The 23,278-nt window shown below is 35.2% G+C and overlaps 1 protein-coding gene across 1 annotated transcript; it reads left to right on the forward strand.

The window, feature by feature from the left end:
* The first annotated feature begins 439 nt into the window (after nt 1-439).
* Nucleotides 440-23,078, forward strand: LOC134718281 (poly [ADP-ribose] polymerase tankyrase-like). The gene is made up of 7 exons (XM_063580774.1): nt 440-448; nt 851-874; nt 1,581-1,667; nt 6,347-6,445; nt 7,238-7,339; nt 8,093-8,194; nt 22,977-23,078. Exons 1-7 carry the CDS (start codon nt 440-442, stop codon nt 23,076-23,078), a joined length of 525 nt encoding a protein of 174 aa, XP_063436844.1.
* The last annotated feature ends 200 nt before the right edge of the window (nt 23,079-23,278 follow it).

The raw sequence follows: 23,278 nt of genomic DNA on the forward strand, positions 1-23,278 counted from the left end.
CATGATTAATAGATAACAAAAAGCAAGTCCAAGTGTTCCAGAGCATAATCCCAGATAGCCTCTATTGTATCAACCTACCTATTGTATTTATTGTGAACTCGTCCTGATTATGCATGAAATATTTGCCACTGGACGTTAAGCAACCAACAATCAATCAATCGATGTTTAAAGAAATATTTTTTTTTTACAAATACAATTTCAGTTCAGTTTAAAGGCCGTGCTTAGGTTGTAATCTATTAAAGGCCACAATTAGCTTACCTGTAATAAATGTAAATATGGACATTACTGAACTTCGTTTATAAAACAATTATAAAAGATAAAAGCTATTGATGGTGATATTTATTCACATAAATATTACAGGTTATAATTGTATAAACTGATAACAAATATGAGCATTACGTAATTGATCAGCTGATAATTCTTTTAAACAAACGCGATAATGTATCTGGTAAAAACCCTCAAGTACTTGTATCATTTCGGGATTTGGGCAACTCATTATTAAAGAATATTCAGTGAATATTCAATTTTCAATTACTTATATATATATATATCTCCTAATGCCAGTAATTGGATAGTTTTGAGTATCTAATTTGCACAAATCTACTGTAAAATGGATAAAAATTGTTAACTTTATATAATTCATTGTTTTTGCAGCAAACTCTGAATTTGTGAGGCATACTAGACTAGCGGGTCAGTTTTGCTGGGCTAGTAGTTCTTCCAACAGGGCTAGTAATATCATGCTACCAATTAGCCGTGGCTAGTGAGCTAATACAAAATTTCTTAACCCCTGCATTGGTAATCATATCTCCTTATTTTTATAAATATACAATGATTTCATTTTCTTTTACAGGATATGATGGCAAGTTGGGATGAGGTAAGTTTTTCTTCTTAAAAGTCGGTGTCATGTTACCTATGTCATGTGACCTATGTTGTCTATAAACTGTTCATAAAGATACAGGCGTGCAGTATTTTAAGGGGAGAACAGGAGAAATCAAAATGACTAGTGAACAAAATTTCAATATACAAAATTCCAGGAGACAAAAAAAAAGAAACGTAAGATATTGAAGGACATTCACAACTCTTTAGGTCAAAGAGAATCTGACAACGCCATGGAAAAAAATGAAAAACAATCAAAATTCAACAGTCTACATAGTCATTTCAGGGCCTTTTATAGCTGACTATGCCATATGGGCTTTGATCATTGTTGAAGGCTGTACAGTGACATAGAGTTGTTATTTTCTGTGTTATTTGGTCTATTTTGTAGAATTGTCTCATTGGCAATCATACCACATCTTCTTTTAATATTCAAAACATTACATAGAAAACTAAAGACCGAGCAACACTAACCTCAACAAAAACTTAGGCTGATCTCAAAACTGATGCATAATACAATTGTCTACAGACTTTTCTAAAAAAAAACTCTGAAATTATACACAACAATTTCACTCCTTCTTGGTAATCACTGTTTTTGGTATAAACTGTTGAAACTGTAAAAATGTAGCTTGTTAAATTCAATTATTACATTTATAATACATTTGTATGTTCTAGAGATAAATGTAAAAGCTTTGTTTTGCTTACAGAAACTTCTTAAAGCTGCAGCGGAGGGGAATATAAAAGAGGTAGAATTATGTATAAAGAACAGAGCTAACTTGGAATGTAGAGATCTTGTAAGTAAAGTAAACTGTTTAACACATTAACAGATATTTATTATATAGTACACATAATGTGGATCAGTTAAACACTGCCCTTGTTAGTGTTCTATGATTCAGTGTACATTCTATTAATTGCAAATACTCTTGTCTTCAAAATATTAAGAAACATAGTATTATGATATATTGTGATTAACTTTATTACACTGATGAATATCACTCCAGTTTGTATGTCAAAGAGTTGATGTCTGATACTTCGTAACTGTATACAACTGAAATATTGTGATTTACTTTATTACACGTAACATAGTATTCTACACAAAAAACATTACTTTGGATCAAAAAAAAATCTTCCATGAAAATGACTTGAGACATGACACCTGATCATACAACATTCATTAACCACTCCTGTACTAAACGTGACATGTGACACATGATTATACAACATTCATTTACCACTCCTGTACTGAATATGACATGTGACACCTGATCATACAACATTCATTGACCACTCCTGTACTAAACGTGACATGTGACACATGATTATACAACATTCATTTACCACTCCTGTACTGAATATGACATGTGACACCTGATCATACAACATTCATTGACCACTCCTGTACTAAACGTGACATGTGACACATGATTATACAACATTCATTTACCACTCCTGTACTGAACATGACATGTGACACCTGATCATACAACATTCATTTACCACTCTTGTACTAAACATGACATGTAACACCTGATTATACAACATTCATTAACCACTCCTGTACTAAAAATGACATGTGACACATGATTATACAACATTCATGTACCACTCTTGTACTGAACATGACATGTGACACCTGATCATACAACCTGCATTTACCACTCCTGTACTGAACATGACATGTGACACCTGATAATACATCATTCATTTACCACTCCAGTACTAAACATGACATGTGACACCTGATCATACAACATTCATTAACCACTCCTGTTCTGAACATGATATGTAACACCTGATTATACAACATTCATTTACCAATCTTGTTCTGAACATGACATGTGACACCTTATCATATAACATTCATTAACAACTCCTGTACTGAACCTGACATGTGACACCTGACTATACAACTTTCATTTACCACTCTTGTACTGAACATGACATGTGACACCTGATTATACAACATTCATTTACCACTCCTGTACTGAACATGACATGTGACACCACATCATACAACATTCATTTACCACTCCTGTACTGAACATGACATGTGACACCTGATCATACAACATGTGACATAGCAATGACACTCATGTAGTCAACACCAACATGTGACATAGCAATGACACTCTTATACTCAACACCAACATGTGACGTAGCATTGACACTCTTATAGTCAACACCAACATGTGACATAGCAATGACACTCTTATACTCAACAACAACAACATGTGACATAGCAATGACAATCTTATGCTCAACACCAACATGTGACATAGCAATGACACTCATGTAGTCAACACCAACATATGACAGCAATGACACTCTTATATGCAACACCAACATGTGACATAGCAAAGACACTCTTATAGTCAACACCAACTTTTGACATAGCAATGACACTCTGATAGTCAACACCAACATGTGACATAGCAATGACACCCTTATAGTCAACACCAACATGTGACGTAGCATTGACACTCTTATACTCAACACCAACATGTGACGTAGCATTGACACTCTTATAGTCAACACCAACATGTGACATATCAATGACACTCTTATAGTCAACACCAACATGTGACGTAGCATTGACACTCTTATAGTCAACACCAACATGTGACATATCAATGACACTCTTATACTCAACAACAACAACATGTGACATAGCAATGACACTCTTATGCTCAACACCAACATGTGACATCGCAATGACACTCATGTAGTCAACACCAACATGTGACAGCAATGACACTCTTATAGTCAACACCAACATGTGACATAGCAAAGACACTCTTATAGTCAACACCAACTTTTGACATATCAATGACACTCTGATAGTCAACACCAACATGTGACATAGCAATGACACTCTTATAGTCAACACCAACATGTGACTTAACAATGACACTCTTATACTCAACACCAACATGTGACGTAGCATTGACACTCTTATAGTCAACACCAACATGTGACATAGCAATTACACTCTTATAGTCAACACCAACATGTGACATAGCAATGACACTCTGATAGTCGACACCAACATGTGACATAGCAATTACACTCTTATAGTCAACACCAACATGTGACATAGCAATTACACTCTTATTCTCAACACCAGCATGTGACATAGCAATGACACTCTTATACTCAACACCAACAAGTGACATATAAATGACACTCTTATAGTCAACACCAACATGTGACATAGCAATGACACTCTTATAGTCAACACCAACATGTGACATAGCAATGGCACTCTTATAGTCAACACCAACATGTGACATAGCAATGACACTCTTATAGTCAACACCAACATGTGACATAGCAATGACACTCTTATACTCAACACCAACATGTGACATAACAATGAAACTCTTTACCTCAACACCAACATGTGACATAGCAATGACACTCTTATACTCAACACCAACATGTGACATAGCAATGCCACTCTAATACTCAACACCAACATGTGACATAGCAATGACATTCTTATACTCAACACCAACATGTGACATAGCAATGCCACTCTAATACTCAACACCAACAAGTGACATAGCAATGACATTCTTATACTCAACACCAGCATGTGACATATCAATGACATTATTACACTCATCACAAACAAGTTACAGATCACACTTATAGGCAATGCAAACTTGAAAAAAATAAACATGGCTTATTGCAGTTCTTTACTTATACTCACCACAAACATACACCATTGCTATATTACCCTTATACTCACCACAAACATACACCATTGATATATTACCCTTATACTCACCACAAACATACACCATTGCTATATTACCCTTATACTCACCACAAACATACACCATTGCTATATTACCCTTATACTCACCACAAACATACACCATTGCTATATTACCCTTATACACATCACAAACATACACCATTGCTATATTACCCTTATACTCACCACAAACATACACCATTGCTATATTACCCTTATACTCACCACAAACATACACCATTGATATATTACCCTTATACTCACCACAAACATACACCATTGCTATATTACCCTTATACTCACCACAAACATACACCATTGCTATATTACCCTTATACTCACCACAAACATACACCATTGCTATATTACCCTTATACTCACCACAAACATACACCATTGATATATTACCCTTATACTCACCACAAACATACACCATTGCTATATTACCCTTATACTCACCACAAACATACACCATTGCTATATTACCCTTATACTCACCACAAACATACACCATTGCTATATTACCCTTATACTCACCACAAACATACACCATTGCTATATTACCCTTATACTCACCACAAACATACACCATTGCTATATTACCCTTATACTCACCACAAACATACACCATTGATATATTACCCTTATACTCACCACAAACATACACCATTGCTATATTACCCTTATACTCACCACAAACATACACCATTGCTATATTACCCTTACACTCACAACAAACATACACCATTGCTATATTACCCTTATACTCACAACAAACAAATGCCATTGCTATATTACCCTTATACTCACCACAAACATAAACCATTGCTATATTACCCTTATACTCACCACAAACATACACCATTGCTATATAACCCTTATACACAACAACTCATATGATATGAAGCAGCTGGTAGACACCCAACATTTTACACGGAAATACCACTAAATATTTTCTAAGCTTTGATCATTATTTTGAATCGACACAAAATACTGTTAATCAGACAGGGTTAATAGACAACAACTATTTGTTAGAATTATATAAAGTGGGGTCTCATTTTATTTTCGTAACACAGAACTGAATCAGATAGTTAAGGTTTTATTTTGTTTCCAGACAAAAAATTATTTTGTAAACATTTGATTTTAATGAGAAGTTGATGAGAAAATGTTGTGTTTTTTTTAGTCAGATAATATTAATTCTACAGATCTAATGTAAAACATCTTGTAAAAATAACAAATACTTGACAGAATTATATAAAGTGGGGTCTCATTTTTCTTGTCTCTTCGTACTGAATCAGAAAATATTACTTGTTTTAATGTTTCTTGAATTTTTTTTTTTTAACTTTGATCATTCTAAGTAATCATTGTTAATCAGACATTTAATGGACAACAAATACTTGATAGAATTATATAAAGTGGGGTCTCATTTTAATTTTCTTATCCAGCTGAGTCCATTGATATAAATATTGTTTATGTTTCTAGAAAAAAGTTATTTTTTTTTTTACCTGACAGTTCTGATGGAAGTTCTGACATCTCACAATAAAACATGTTGTTTATTTGTTGTTTATGTAGAATATAAATAAAAGTGTGACTGGTCATTTTATTCAGTTTTGACCACTGATTCATGTGATATATATTTTGTTTATATTTATTACACAACATTGTCCAGTTTATGACACAAGTTTTGATGTCTGTTACATGTTGATATTACAGGCTGGAAGGACACCATTAATGTTGGCCGCTTGGAGAGGACACCTGGAGGTCGTGACTTACCTGGTCACTCACGGCAGTCAGTTAGGCACTACAGACCCGGTAATAATAGATATAATCATCTTACTCTGACCAAACATCACTTTATACAGAATCTACACAAAATCATGTTGTTAATCAGACAGATTTAATGGACATCAAATATTTGTTAGAATTATATAAAGTGGGGTCTCATTTTATTCGTAACACAGAACTGAATCAGATAGTTAAGGTTTTATTTTGTTTCTTGACGAAAAATTATTTTGTAAACATCTGATTTTAATGAGAAGTTGATGAGAAAAAGTTGTGTTAACATCTTTAGTCAGATAATATTAATTCTACAGATCTAATGTAAAATATCTTTTAAAAATAACAAATACTTGAAAGAATTATATAAAGTGGGGTCTTATTTTTCTCGTCTCTTCGTACTGAATCAGAAAATATTACTCGTTTTAATGTTTCTTGAAAAAAAGTTTTTTTTTTCACTTTTGTCATACTTATTAATCATTGTTAATTGGACAGATTTAATGGACAACAAATATTTGATAGAATTATATAAAGTGGGGTCTCATTTTAATTTTCTTATCCAGCTGAGTCCATTGATATAAATATTGTTTATGTTTCTAGAAAAAAGTTATTTTTTTAACCTGACAGTTCTGATGGAAGTTCTGACATCTCACAATAAAACATGTTGTTTATTTGTTGTTTATGTAGAATAGAAATAAAAGTGTGACTGTTCATTTTATTCAGTTTTGACCACTGATTCATGTGATATATATTTTGTTTATATTTATTACACAACATTGTCCAGTTTATGACACAAGTTTTGATGTCTGTTATATGTTGATATTACAGAGTGGATTGACACCATTAATGTTGGCGGCTTGGTTCGGACACCTGGAGGTGGTGACTTACCTTGTCACTCACGGCAGTCAGTTAGACGCTACATCCACCTACGTAATGATAGATATAATGACCTTACTCTGACCAAACATCACTTTATACAGAATCTACACAAAATCATGTTGTTAATCAGACAGGTTTAATGGACAACAAATATTTGTTAGAATTATATAAAGTGGGGTCTCATTTTATTCGTAACACAGAACTGAATCAGATAGTTGAGGTTTTATTTTGTTTTTTGATGAAAAATTATTTTGTAAACATCTGATTTTAATGAGAAGTTGATGAGAACTTTAGTCAGATAATGTTAATTCTACAGATTTAATGTAAAATGCCTTTTAAAAATAACAAATACTTGACAGAATTATATAAAGTGGGGTCTTATTTTTCTTGTCTCTTCGCACCGAATCAGAAAATATTACTCGTTTTAATGTTTCTTGAAAAAAGTTTTTTTTTTCAACTTTGATCATTCTACTGAATCAACATAAAATCATGTTGTTTATCATACATGTTAAATGGACAACAAATACTTGTGAGACTTAAATAAAGTGAGGGTTGCTATTATTTGACTTGTTACACTTATATAATTAAAAGTTTACTATTTTTTTACCTGTTTTGTTTCACTGAATTAGAAAATATGCATTGAATTTATATAATTTAATCTACCATTTTATAGTTTATACACTAATATAATTGGATATTTTCTTACCCGATGTTATATTTCTTACATTTGGTAAATTGTTTGACTCCTCTCATGATTTTTTTATCACACACCATTAACATGTTTTTATTTTTCTATTGTTATAGAGTGGACAAACAGCTTTACATTATGCTGCTGAGGTTGGACGTATTGATGTAACAAAATGTTTAATAGATCAAGGATGCAGTCCTTGGGTGAAATCAAAACTGGTAACATTCAGTTTTATTCTTATTAGATAGATAGATATTTTATTCTCTAAAAACTAAATACAAGTCAACTGAGGAAGTACAATTACAATATAAATACAAATACAATAGTTGAGGGTAAATAGCTGCAGATAAAATATAATAAAGTACAACTTTATGATGAAATACCTGTATAATAAACAGATTAAACTTAATATGAAGAAATCAGTCTGTGCTTAACGTTTACATGGAGGGACTAACCTTTTTATTAATACACTTAATGAATGAACACAGTTTTCTTAAAAGTGATTGTTTTTGGGATCGTATACAATAAGATGTCGTCGTCTGCGTCATCGTCGTCCGAAGACACATTGGTTTCCGGATAATAAGTTTAGTTTAAGTGAATAGATCTTCATGAAATTTTTTCAGAAAGTTCAATACCACAAAAGGAAGGTTGGGATTGATTTTGAGGATGATGGTCCCAATCGATTAGGAATTAGGTGCCCAAAAGGGGCCCAAAACAAGCATTTTTCTAGTTTCAGGTTACTAACTTGTGTAGAAGTATTTCAATTGCTCTGAAATCATACCCCAATGTTTAAAACCACAAGTAGAAGTTTTGGATTGATTTTAGTGGTTATTGGGCCAAAGTTTAGGAATAAAGGGCCAAAAAGGGGTCAAACAAGCATTTTTCTAGTTTCAAGACAATAACTTATGTGTAATTGTATGGATCTCTCTGAAATTGTACCACAATGTACCATATAACAAAGGGGAGGCTTGGATTAAGTTTTGGGTTAATTGCCCAAAATATGTAGGAATTAGGGGCCAAAAAAGGGCCAAAAAGAAGCATGTTTCTAGTTTCCAAACAATCATGACAATAAAAGAGGGACAGAAGATACCAAAGGGATAGTCAAACTCATAAATCTTAAACAAACTGACAACGCCATGGCTAAAAATGAAAAAGACAAACAGAAAAATAATAGTACACATGACACAACATAGAAAACTAAAGAATAAACAACACGAACCCCTCCAAAAACTAGGGGTGATCTCAGGTGCTCTGGAATAACTTGTGTTTCAGTGTATGGATCTCTCTGAAATTGTACTACAAGGTTCAATATTGCAATGGAAAGCATGGGATTGAGTTTAAGGGTTATTGCTCCAAGGGGGTTTCAAAAAGTTGGAAGGGGGGATTTTTTGAAGGGCTTCCTTTTTTATCAAAATTTTTCAAATTTCTAATTTTGAAAATTTTCAAGAAGAAATCTTCAATTGCACAGTATTGTGCAATAGATTTGTTAGATCTTTGACCACATTCATTTTGTGACAAAAACTATATTATGTCAAAAATTTGATCACAATCCAAATGCAGACAGAATCAAGCTTGAATATTGTGACCAAATTTGCCCCAACTGTTCAGGGTTCAACCACTGGGGTGGTATAAAGCTGCGCCATGCGGAGCACCTGGTTTTATTAGGGGACAGCCTAGTCTACTATACTTATATGTCAATAAATGGATACAGTGCTGTATATTATGCATTAATAAGTGATAGCCTCCCGTCCTCAGTGAAATACTTTAAAACTGAAGTACTTAAAGAAATGAAAAACAAAAACAATGTTGGTAATGAAGTACCAAAAATTTTAAAAGACGAAGACCAAGGAAAATCAACATTTGTAAATAAAAATAGAAAGAGGAAATAGAAAAACAGCTTGTTAATATTGGAAAGAATATTACATCTAATAGAGAAACAGAAATAAAAAAATGTTATAAGTAAGCTTAAAAAAAAAAAAGCAAACATACACTACCACCAATATACCTTCACCCAATCTTACACTACCAATATACCTTCAACCAATCATACACTACCAACATACCTTCAACCAATCATACACTACCAACAAACATTCCACCAATCATTCACTGCCAACATACCTTCTACCAATCATACACTACCAACATACCTTCCACCAATCATAATCTGCCAGCATACTTTCCACAAATCAAACACTACCAACATACCTTCCACCAATCATACACTACCAGCACACCTCTCACCAATCATTCACTGCCAACATACCTTTCACAAGACCTTCCACCAATCATACACTATCAATATACCTTCCACCAATCATACAAAACCAACATAAATTCCACCAATCATACACCACCAACATACCTTCCACCAATCATACGCTATCACCATACAATCAACCAATCTTACACTACCAACATACCTTTTACTAATCATACACCACCAACATAAATTCCATTAATCATACACCACCAACATAAATTCCATTAATCATACACCACCAACATAAATTCCACCAATCATACACCACCAAAATACCTTCCAACAATCATACACTATCACCATACAATCAACCAATCTTAGACTACCAACATACCTTCCACCAAGCATGCACTACCAACATACCTTCCACCAATCATTCACTGCAAACATACCTTTCATTAGAGCTTCCACCAATCATACACTGCTAACATACCTTCCACCAAGCATACACAACCAACATACCTTCCACCAATCATACACTACCAACACAACACTCACCAATCCTTCACTGCCAACATAGCTTTCACCAGACCTTCCACCAATCATACACTGCTAACATTCCTTCCACCAACCATACACTGCTAACATTCCTTCCATTAATCATACACTGCTAACATACCTTCCACCAATTATACACAACCAACATGCCTTCCACCAATCATACACCACCAACATACCTTCCACCAATCATACACTACCAATATACCTTCCACCAATCATACACTATCAACATACATTCCACCAATTCTTCACTGCCAACATACCTTTCACCAGACCTTCCACCAAGCATACACTGCTAACATTCCTTCCACCAAGCATACACTACCAACATACCTTCCACCAATCATACACTACCAACACACCACTCACCAATCCTTCACTGCCAACATACCTTTCACCAGACCTTCCACCAATCATATACTGCTAACATTCCTTCCACCAAGCATACACTACCAACATACCTTCCACCAATCATACACTACCAACACACCACTCACCAATCCTTCACTGCCAACATACCTTTCACTAGACCTTCCACCAATCATACACTGCTAACATTCCGTCCACCAATCATACACTGCTAACATACCTTCCACCAATTATACACCACCAACATGCCTTCCACCAATCATACACCACCAATATACCTTCCACCAATCATACACTACCAACATACATTCCACCGATCATACAATACCAACATACCTTCAACCAATCCTACACTACCAACATACCTTCTACCAATCATACACTACCAAGAAACCTTCCACCAATCATAAACCAACAACATAACTTTCACCAATTATATACTGCCAACATGCCTTCAATAAATCATAATCTGCCATCATACTTTCCACAAATCAAACACTAACAACATACCTTCCACCAATCATACACTACACATATAGGTTCCACCAATCATAAACTACCAATATACCTTCCACCTATCATACACCGCTAACATTACTTCCACTAATCATACACTGCTAACATACTTTCCACCAATCATACACTACCAACATACCTTCAACCAATCCTACACTACCAACATACCTTTCACCAATCATACACTACCAACATTCCTTCCACCAATCATACACTACCAACATACCTTAAACCAATGATACACTACCAACATACCTTTCACCAATCATACACTACCAACATTCCTTCCACCAATCATACACTACCAGCACACCTCTTACCAATCAATCACTGCCAACATACATTTCACCAGACCTTCCACCAATCATACACTGCTAACATACCTTCCACCAATCATACACTACCAACATACCTTCCACCAATCATACACTACCAACATACCTTCAACCAATCCTACACTACCAACATACCTTTCACCAATCATACACTACCAACATTCCTTCCACCAATCATACACTACCAACATACCTTAAACCAATGATACACTACACATATAGGTTCCACCAATCATAAACTACCAATATACCTTCCACCTATCATACACCGCTAACATTACTTCCACTAATCATACACTGCTAACATACTTTCCACCAATCATAAACCACCAACATGCCTTCCACCAAGCATACACTGCTAACAAACCTTCCACCAATCATGCACCACCAACATGCCTTCCACCAATCATACTTCACCAACATACCTTCCACCAATCATACACTACCAACATACCTTCCACCAATCATACACTACCAACATACTTTCAACCAATCGTACACTACCAAGATACATTCCACCAATCATACACTACCAACATACCTTCAACCAATCCAACACTACAAACATACCTTCCCCCAATGATACACTACCAACATACCTTCAACCAATCCAACACTACAAACATACCTTCCCCCAATGATACACTACCAACATACCTTCAACCAATCCAACACTACAAACATACCTTCCCCCAATGATACACTACCAACATACCTTCCACCAATCATACACTACCAACATACCTTCCACCAAGCATACACTACCAACATACATTCCACAAATCCTTCACTGCCAACATACCTTTCACTAGACCTTCCACCAATCATACACCGCTAACATTCCTTCAACCAATCATACACTACCAACACACCACTCACCAATCCTTCACTGCCAACATACCTTTCACCAGATCTTCCACCAATCATACACTGCTGACATTCCTTCCACCAATCATACACTGCTAACATTCCGTCCACCAATCAAACACTGCTAACATTCCTTCCACCAATCACACACTGCTAACATACCTTCCACCAATTTTCCACCACCAACATGCCTTCCACCAATCATACACCACCAAGATACCTTCCAAGAATCATACACTACCAACATACCTTCCACCAATCCTACTCTACCAACATACCTTCCACCAATCATACTCTACCAACATACCTTCCACAAATCATACTCTACACACATACCTTCAACCAATGATACACTACCAACATACCTTCCACCAATCATACACCACCAACATACCTTCCACCAAACATACACTACCAACATACCTTCAACCAATCCAACACTACCAACATACCTTCCACCAATCATACACTACCAACATACCTTCAACCAATCATACTCTACCAACATACCTTCAACCAATCCAACACTACCAACATACCTTCCACCAATCATACACTATCAACAAACCTTCCACCAATCATAAACCACAAACATACCTTTCACCAATTATATACTGCCAACATGCCTTCAATAAACCATATCTGCCAACATACTTTCAACAAATCAAACACTACCAACATACCTTCCACCAATCATACACTACCGGCACACCTCTTATCAATCATTCACTGCCAACATACATTTCACCAGACCTTCCACCAATCATACACTACCAACATACTTTCAACCAATCGTACACTACCAAGATACATTCCACCAATCATACACTACCAACAAACCTTCCACCAAGCATAAACCACCAACATACCTTTCACCAATTATATACTGCCAACATGCCTTCAATAAATCATTATCTGCCAACATACTTTCCACAAATCATACACTACCAACATACCTTCCTCAAATCATACACTACCAACACACCTCTCACCAATCATACACTGCTAACATACTCCCACCAATCATACACTACCAACATACCTTCCACCAATCATACACTACCAACATACCTTCCACCAATAGTTCACTGCCAACATACCTTTCACCAGACCTTCCACCAATCATATACTGCTAACATACCTTCCACCAAGCATACACTACCAACATACCTTCCACCAATCATACACTACCAACATACCTTCCACCAATCATACACTGCTAACTTACCTTTAAAGGGGCACTAGCTACGGGATGTATAAAAAATCTTAAGTAAGATTTTTTTTGTTCAATCAATAATGAAAGTGAAATAGTGAAATAATAATTCGCTTTTAGCAGCCAAAATGGTTTAATTTAAATTTTAGACTTTTGGTAGTTTGGATAAATGTTTTATATTGTTATAAATCAAATATGAGAATTTGGATCAAATTGGTTACCATGAATGTGCCAGCTAGTGCACCATTAACAAAGCATACACTACCAACATACCTTCCACCAATCATACACTATCACCATACCTTTCACCAATCATACACCACCAACATACCTTCCACCAATCATGCACCACCAACATACCTTCGACCAAGCATACACTACCAACATACCTTCCACCAATCATACACTATCACCATACCTTTCACCAATCATACACCACCAACATACCTTCCACCAATCATACACCACCAACATACCTTCGACCAAGCATACACTACCAACATACCTTCTACCAATCATACACTTCAAACACACCTTTCACCAATCATTCACTACCAACATACAATCAACCAATAATCAACTACCAGCATACCTTCCACCAATCATACACTACCAACATACCTTCCACCAATCAAACACCACCAACATACCTTGACCAAGCATACACTACCAACATACCTTCTACCAATCATACACTACCAACATACCTTCCACCTATCATACACTACCAACATACCATCCACCAATCATACTCTACAAACGTACCTTCCACCAATCATGCACTACCAACATACCTTCCCCCAATTATATACTTCCAACATACTGTCCACCAACAATACCAACTTACCAACATACCATCAACCATTCATACACTACCAACCTACCATTTACCTATTATACACTACAAACATACCTTCCACTAATCACACACTACCAACATACCTTCCACCAATTAAACACTACCAACCTACCTCCCACCAATCATAAACAACCAACATACCTTCCACCAATCATCCACTGCCAAAATACTTTCTTCCAATTATAATTTGCCAACAGACTTTCCACCAATCATACACTACCAACATACCTTCCACCAATTAAACACTATCAGTCAGGGGCGTTACCTAAACAAGTTATTTTTTTTAATTACTTATATAAGTAATTTTTTATTCTAAAACTAATAAGATTACTTAATAGAGTTATTTTAATTTTCAACAGAAACACAGACTTAATGTAGTTTTCATGATTTTAAACAACATTTTATATCATAAAATAAAGAATTTATCAGATTTGAGAGGAGTATAGAGATAAAGGGTTACTTTGAAAATAATGACAAAAATATTACTTGAATAAGTTATTTTAAACAATTTTGAAAAAAATAGCAATAACACTTATCTAAGGCACATATGTAATTGATTTAGGTTACACATTATAAATAACTTCAGGTCTTAATTAATTCACAAGTATGTATCTATTTATATCTGTCTACCTTCAAGATTTTAGAGGAAAATGATAATTTAATAGTCCCAAGAGACCAATCTTTGACCAAGAAGCGTCGGTATGAAAGATAAGTGCGTCGGAAAGTTAATTAGTGTTTCTGATGAAATAATTATTATTTATCAAGGGAAAAATAACCAGATAACTGTGAAAATTATTTAAAGCTAGTAAAATCTGTATTCTTGGACACCTATAAAAATAATATTCAGAAAAATAACTTATATAAGTTATATTTAAATTAGCCTCGTTTTCAACATAACTTGTATAGGTAATTTTAATTGTTACTTGTTTAAGTAATGCCCCTGACTGACTATCAACAGACCTTCAACCAATATTACACTACCAACATATCTTTAACAGATCATACACTATCTAAAAACCTACCACCAATCAGACACTGCCAACATGCCTTTGGCCAATCAAATACTGCTAACAAACCTTCAAACCTAAAACATTAACAACATACCTTCCACCAATTATGTACAACTACCATACCATCCACCATATTTACAAACATGCCTTCCACCAATCATATACTACTTACACACCTTCAACCAATTATACACTACCAACATACCTCTCACCAATCATACACCACCAACACACACTACACCAATCATACACTGCTAACATACCTTCCACCAATCATACACTGCTAACATACCTTTCACCAATCATACACCACCAACATACCTTCCACCAATCATACTCTACCAACATACCTTCTACCAATCATATGTTGCCAACATAACTTCCACCAATCATACTTTACCAACATACCTTCAACCAATTATACACTACCAACATACCTCTCACCAATCATACACCACCAACACACACTACACCAATCATACACTGCTAACACACCTAACACCAATCCTACACTACTGACACAATCCTACACTACTGACACAATCCTACACTACTGACACAACTACCATCTCATCATACTCCACCAATACACCTAACACCAATCCTACACTACTGGCACAACTATCATTTCATCATACTCTACTAACACACCTAACACCAATCCTACACTACTGACACAACTATCATCTCATCATACTCCACCAATACACCTTACACCAATCCTACATTACTGGCACAACTATCATCTCATCATACTCCACCAACACACCAAACACCAATCCTACACTACTGGCACAACTACCATCTTATTATACTCCACCAATACACCTTACACCAATCCTACACTACTGACACAACTACCATCTCATCATACTCCACCAATACACCTAACACCAATCCTACACTACTGACACAACTACCATCTCATCATACTCCACCAATACACCTAACACCAATCCTACACTACTGGCACAACTATCATTTCATCATACTCTACTAACACACCTAACACCAATCCTACACTACTGACACAACTATCATCTCATCATACTCCACCAACACACCTAACACCAATCCTACACTACTGGCACAACTACCATTTCATCATACTCCACCAATACACCTTACACCAATCCTACACTACTGACACAACAACCATCTCATCATACTCCAACACACCTTACACAAATCATACACTACTGACACTACTTCCATCTCATCATACATCACCAACACACCTAACACAAATCCTACCCTACTGACACAATCATACACTACTACCATCTCATCATACTCTACCAACACACCCTACATCAATCATACACTACTGACACAACTACCATCTAATCACATTCCACACACACACTCTACATCAATCCTACACTACTGACACAACTATCATCTCATCATACTCCACCAACACACCTAACACCAATCCTACACTACTGGCACAACTACCATTTCATCATACTCCACCAATACACCTAACACCAATCCTACACTACTGACACAACTACCATCTCATCATACTCTGCCAACACAACTTATACCAATCCTACATTACTGACACTACAACCATCTCATCATACTCTACCAACACACCTAACACCAATCCTGCACTACTGACACAACTACCATCTCATCATACTGCACCAACACACCTTATACCAATCCTACACTACTGGCACAACTACCATTTCATCATACTCCACCAATACACCTAACACCAATCCTACACTACTAACACAACTACCATCTCATCATACTCTGCCAACACACTTAACACCAATCCTGCACTACTGACACAACTACCATCTCATCATACTGCACCAACACACCTTATACCAATCATACACTACTGACACTACCATCTCATCATACTCCACCAACACACCCTACATCAACCATATACTACTGACACAACTACCATCTCATCATTCTCCACCAACACACTTAACACCAATCATACACTACTGACACCACTACAAATCTCATCATACTCCACCAATACACCTAACACCAATCCTACACTACTGACACAACTACCATCTCATCTTACTCCACCAACACACCTAACACCAATCCTACATTTCTGACACAACTAACATCTCATCATACTCCACCAATACACCTAACACCAATCATACACTACTGACACAACTACCATCTCATCATATTCCACCGACACACCTAACACCAATCATACACTACTGACACAACTACCATCTCATCATACTCCACCAACACACCTAACACCAATCCTACATTTCTGACACAACTACCATCTCATAATACTCAACCAACACACCTAACACCAATCCTACATTACTGACACAACTACCATCTCATCAAACTCCACCAACACACCTAACACCAATCCTACATTACTGACACAACTAACATCTCATCATACTCCACCAACTTACCTAGCTCTAATCCTACACTACTGACACCAATAATACACTACCAGCTCATCAACCATCTAATTATACTCCAATTACACATCTAATTGTATCAGTAGTGTAGGATTGGTGGTAGGTGTGTCAGTAGCATATGATGTAGTAAATTATAATCCTGGTACCTTTGATAACTAACTTCAATAATACACTACCAGCTCATCAACCATCTAATTATACTCCAATTACACATCTAAGTCCAATAATACACTACCAGCGCATCAACCATCTCATCATACTCCACCAACACACCCTACATCAATCCTGAACTACTGACACAACTACCATCTCATCATACTCTACCAAAACACCCTACATCAATCCTAAACTACTGACACAACTACCATCTCATCATACTCTACCAAAACACCCTACATCAATCCTGAACTACTGACACAACTACCATCTCATCATACTCTACCAAAACACCCTACATCAATCCTAAACTACTGACACAACTACCATCTCATCATACTCCACCAACACATCTAACACAAATCCGACACTACTGACACAACTACCATGTCATCATACTCTACCAACACACCTAACACCAATCCTATACTACTAACACAACTACCATCTCATCATACTCTGCCAACACACTTAACACCAATTATACACTACTGACACAACTACCATCTCATCATACATCACCAACACACCTAACACCAATCCTACACTACTGACACAAATACCATATCATCATAATGCACCAACACACCTTACACCAATTATACACTACTGACACAACTACCAACTCATCATACATTACCAACACACCTAACACCAATCATACACTACTGACACAACTACCATCTCATCATACTCTACCAACACACCCTACACCAATCCTACACTACTGACAACTATCATCTTATCATAATCCACCAACACACCTACCACCAATCCTACACTACTGATACAACTTCCATCTCATCATATTCTAACAACACACCCTACACCAATCATACACTGCTTACACAACTACCATCTCATCATACTCTACCAACACACCCTACACTAATCCTACACTCCTGACACAACAACCATCTCACCATACTCCATCAACACACCCTACATCAATCATATACTACTGCCACAACTACCATCTCATCATACTCCACCAACACACCCTACACCAATCCTAAACTACTGACACAACTACCATCCCATCATACTCCACCAACACACCCTGTATCAATCCTATACTACTGACAGAACTACCATCTCATCATGCTGTACCAACACACCCTACGTCAATCCAATTACACATCTAACACCAATCATACACTACCAGCAAATAAACCATCTAATCATAGTTCAATTATAAATCTAAAACTAATCCTACACCACCAGCACATCAACCATCCAATCAAACCTTACCATCATAACTACCATCTAATCACATTCAACCAACATACCTTACACCAATTATACACTACTAACAAAGCTATGATCTAATCCTACTCCAGCAACACATCATACACTACCAACACAACTACAATCTTATCCAGGGATCTCCATGGCCTGTTTAAAGATGGCGCCCCGCCATCGTTCAAATGTCTTGCGCCATCGTCAAATGACTTGCGCCATCGTTAAATTGTCTTCCGCCATCGTTCAAAACTTCATCGTTTTTTGCAGCCCGACGCCATTTTTTTTTTATCAATTATAATCAAATGCATTTAATTGCATAACCCTTAGGCTTTTTATGTTATAATCCAATACAGTTCTAACGCCTGAGGGATATCCGGATTAAGATCGCTAATCACTTGTACCTGAGCTTGTACAGGTAGATCAACAAACTAGACAGGAGAATACTATCTGAGGATAGACGATCCATTTGTCGAATTAATCAACTAAGTTTCAGCAAATGATTATGATAATTTATATTAAATAAATTAATTAATAAGCCAGTTACAAAGAAAACAGTTTAACAAGTCGAACACGTGCTTTATTTTGACTTACACAATCAGCATCCCCCTTTTTTAAGAAGTACAAAATAAGACGCAAAACAGTAAATATTATTTCATTGTAAATAACCTGAGTACTGCTGTAACGATAATTTAGAATTACTTTAAAAGTTTAAAAGTAAAAACTTAAATATTTCCTGTAAAGAAATATCGTATCGTAATTCCGAATTCATTTCATATATTACAATCAAATTGATACATCCGCGTTTCTGGTTTCTGTTCAGACTCAAAAGATGCATGTTGCACAGCATCAATTTGCCAGATAAAGTCATTAAAAACCTTTTCGTTTGACAATGTTTGCTTTACAAATCTCTTTAACCTTTTACATAACAAATCGTTTTGTTGTTGCTGCAAATCAGCCATACCGGTAATGGGTTCTGAATTTGACAGTGTCCATGAAAAATAAGCTCCGCATCATATGATTTTTAACCCCCATAACAATTACCAAAAATACAAGAAATCTACATGGGGACCTTCATGACAGCTTTTGGTCATTCTCGACAAAGGGGGGACCATGAAGACTTGGCATTTAAATGGTTAAAAACGGCAATAAATGAAAATATTGATACTTCTAATTCTATAATGAAAATTCAAATAAATATAATTTAAATAAGCAATGATTTAGCATGTTCACCATTCCTTGTATGGAGGGATAAAATACTTCCGATTGTGCTACACTGTACAGCGTAGACATGGTTTGTAATGGTGAAAGTTCCTCCATCGTTCAATTTTCATCCATGGAGATCCCTGTTATCATACTTTACCAACACACTTGATACCAAGCATTCACTAATTAATCAATTAGCCAATATAAAAAGTATAAAACAAGAACAGTGTTACCCACATATTTCAGCCTTTTATAATGCAGGTGTCATTTTGCTTGTAAATAGAGCACAAACAAGAAAAATGATACTCCACAGCAACATATATTACAGTTTTCTTCATGTGTCATTAATATTATGATATTGAAAAGAGCACAAACAAGAAAAGTGACACTTCGCAGTAACATATGTTAGCCTTTTACTTGTGTGTCATATTGGTTGTCAATGAAGCACTTTATAGAATAATAATACTCTCATTGTCCATGTGAATTGAACACATACCACGAATAATGACACTCCACAGTAACATATGTAAGCTTTTTACTCATGTGTCATAGTTGTTGTCAATAAAGCACGTACTAGAATAATAATATGGACTGTCATCATCCATGTGAATCGAACAAAAATCATGATTAATGACACTCCAGAGAAACATATGTCAGCATTTTATGCAGGTGTCATAGTTGTTGTCAATAAAGCACGTACTAGAATAATAATATGGACTGTCATCATCCATGTGAATCGAACAAAAATCATGACTAATGACAATCCAGAGTAACATATGTCAGCATTTTATGCAGGTGTCATAGTTGTTGTCAATAAAGCACTTACTAGAATAATATTACTGTCATTGTCAATGTGAATCGAACAAAAATCATGACTAATGACACTCCAGAGTAACATATGTCAGCATTTTATGCAGGTGTCATAGTTGTTGTCAATAAAGCACTTACTAGAATAATATTACTGTCATTGTCAATGTGAATCAAACAAAAATCAAGAATAATAACACCACAGTAACATATGTCAGCATTTTACTCATGTGTCATAGTTGTTGTCAATAAAGCACGTACTAGAATAATGATATGGACTGTCATCATCCATGTGAATCAAACAAAAATCACGAAAAAGTACACTCCAGAGTAACATAGTCAGCATTTTACTCGTGTGTCATAGAAGCTGTCAATAAAGCAAGTACTAGAATAATATTACTCTGAATTGAACACAAAATATGAATAATAAAACTCCACTGTACTACATGTCAGCCTTTTACTCATGTGCTATTAAACTTGTGAATATAGAGCAAGCAAGAATATACTAGGAGTCGCACATAAACATGATTATTTATTCAAGAAATAATCAGAGATATGTATGAATAAAGAAACAATCCCAGCTGTATTTTGCAGAATGTATTTTAATATAACAGTTGTACCAGTAATATGAGATTTTTCATATGTTCCAAATATGTAGAGTTAGTAAAATCCATAACACTCTGTTGTTACTTATTACAAGTTAATGACACAGACAACATTAACTGTAGTTTCCAGACAGATTGTTGAATTATCATAAAGATAGCTTTATTTCTTGTAGTTTGTTTGGTTTTAATGTAATATTTTACATACTGCAATAATTTCTTTAACCATCTTAACAGTAAAATCTCAAATATTATTCATTGATTTCTTTATAATGTTACTTCATATTTGTTGTTGGTTTAGGTTCACTGGTTTTTATGTCAAGGATAAATAAGACTATTCTGCATTGTATATATAAAATTGATGCAACAGTTACCTATTATTTATTGCATTATATACATGTTATAAAGGTAACATTAGTGCAATAATTTACCTATTATTTATTGTTTTTAATTATATAGGTAACATTAATGCAACAATTACCTATTATTTATCGTTTTACATTGTACATGTTGTATAGGTAAAATTTATTCAACAGTTACCTATTATTTAATGTTTTACAGTTTTTGAAATAAAAGATATATATGTGTATAATTAATGAAAGATTATTTGATTGTATTTCAGGGTAAGACTCCTTATGATCTGGTAACAATATCAAGACATTGTTCTGAAGAGAAGAAAGAAGTGATGGACTTCCTTAAGGTAAATAATATTGTCTTACTTTAAAAGATATTTACAGATTATGAGAGACAAAACAGACTTGGTACAAAGAAATTACAATGAAACAGTTGCCTGTAGTTTTCAATGTCATTGTAGTAATTTTTGTCAGTTAACAATGTAAGTTGACAATTCCAAGCTTGTTGCCTAATATACATGTTGGCATATGTGAAAGACAAATGTTTAAAATCTGTGTTCTCATCTGTTGG

This window comes from Mytilus trossulus, chromosome 5 (assembly GCF_036588685.1).
Source record: "Mytilus trossulus isolate FHL-02 chromosome 5, PNRI_Mtr1.1.1.hap1, whole genome shotgun sequence".
NCBI lineage: Eukaryota > Metazoa > Mollusca > Bivalvia > Mytilida > Mytilidae > Mytilus > Mytilus trossulus.

Coding starts and splice junctions, on each gene's coding strand:
- LOC134718281 (XM_063580774.1), top strand. Junction 1,668..6,346: donor ACTTGGAATGTAGAGATCTT/GTAAGTAAAGTA, acceptor TTGATATTACAG/GCTGGAAGGACACCATTAAT. Junction 8,195..22,976: donor CTTGGGTGAAATCAAAACTG/GTAACATTCAGT, acceptor ATTGTATTTCAG/GGTAAGACTCCTTATGATCT.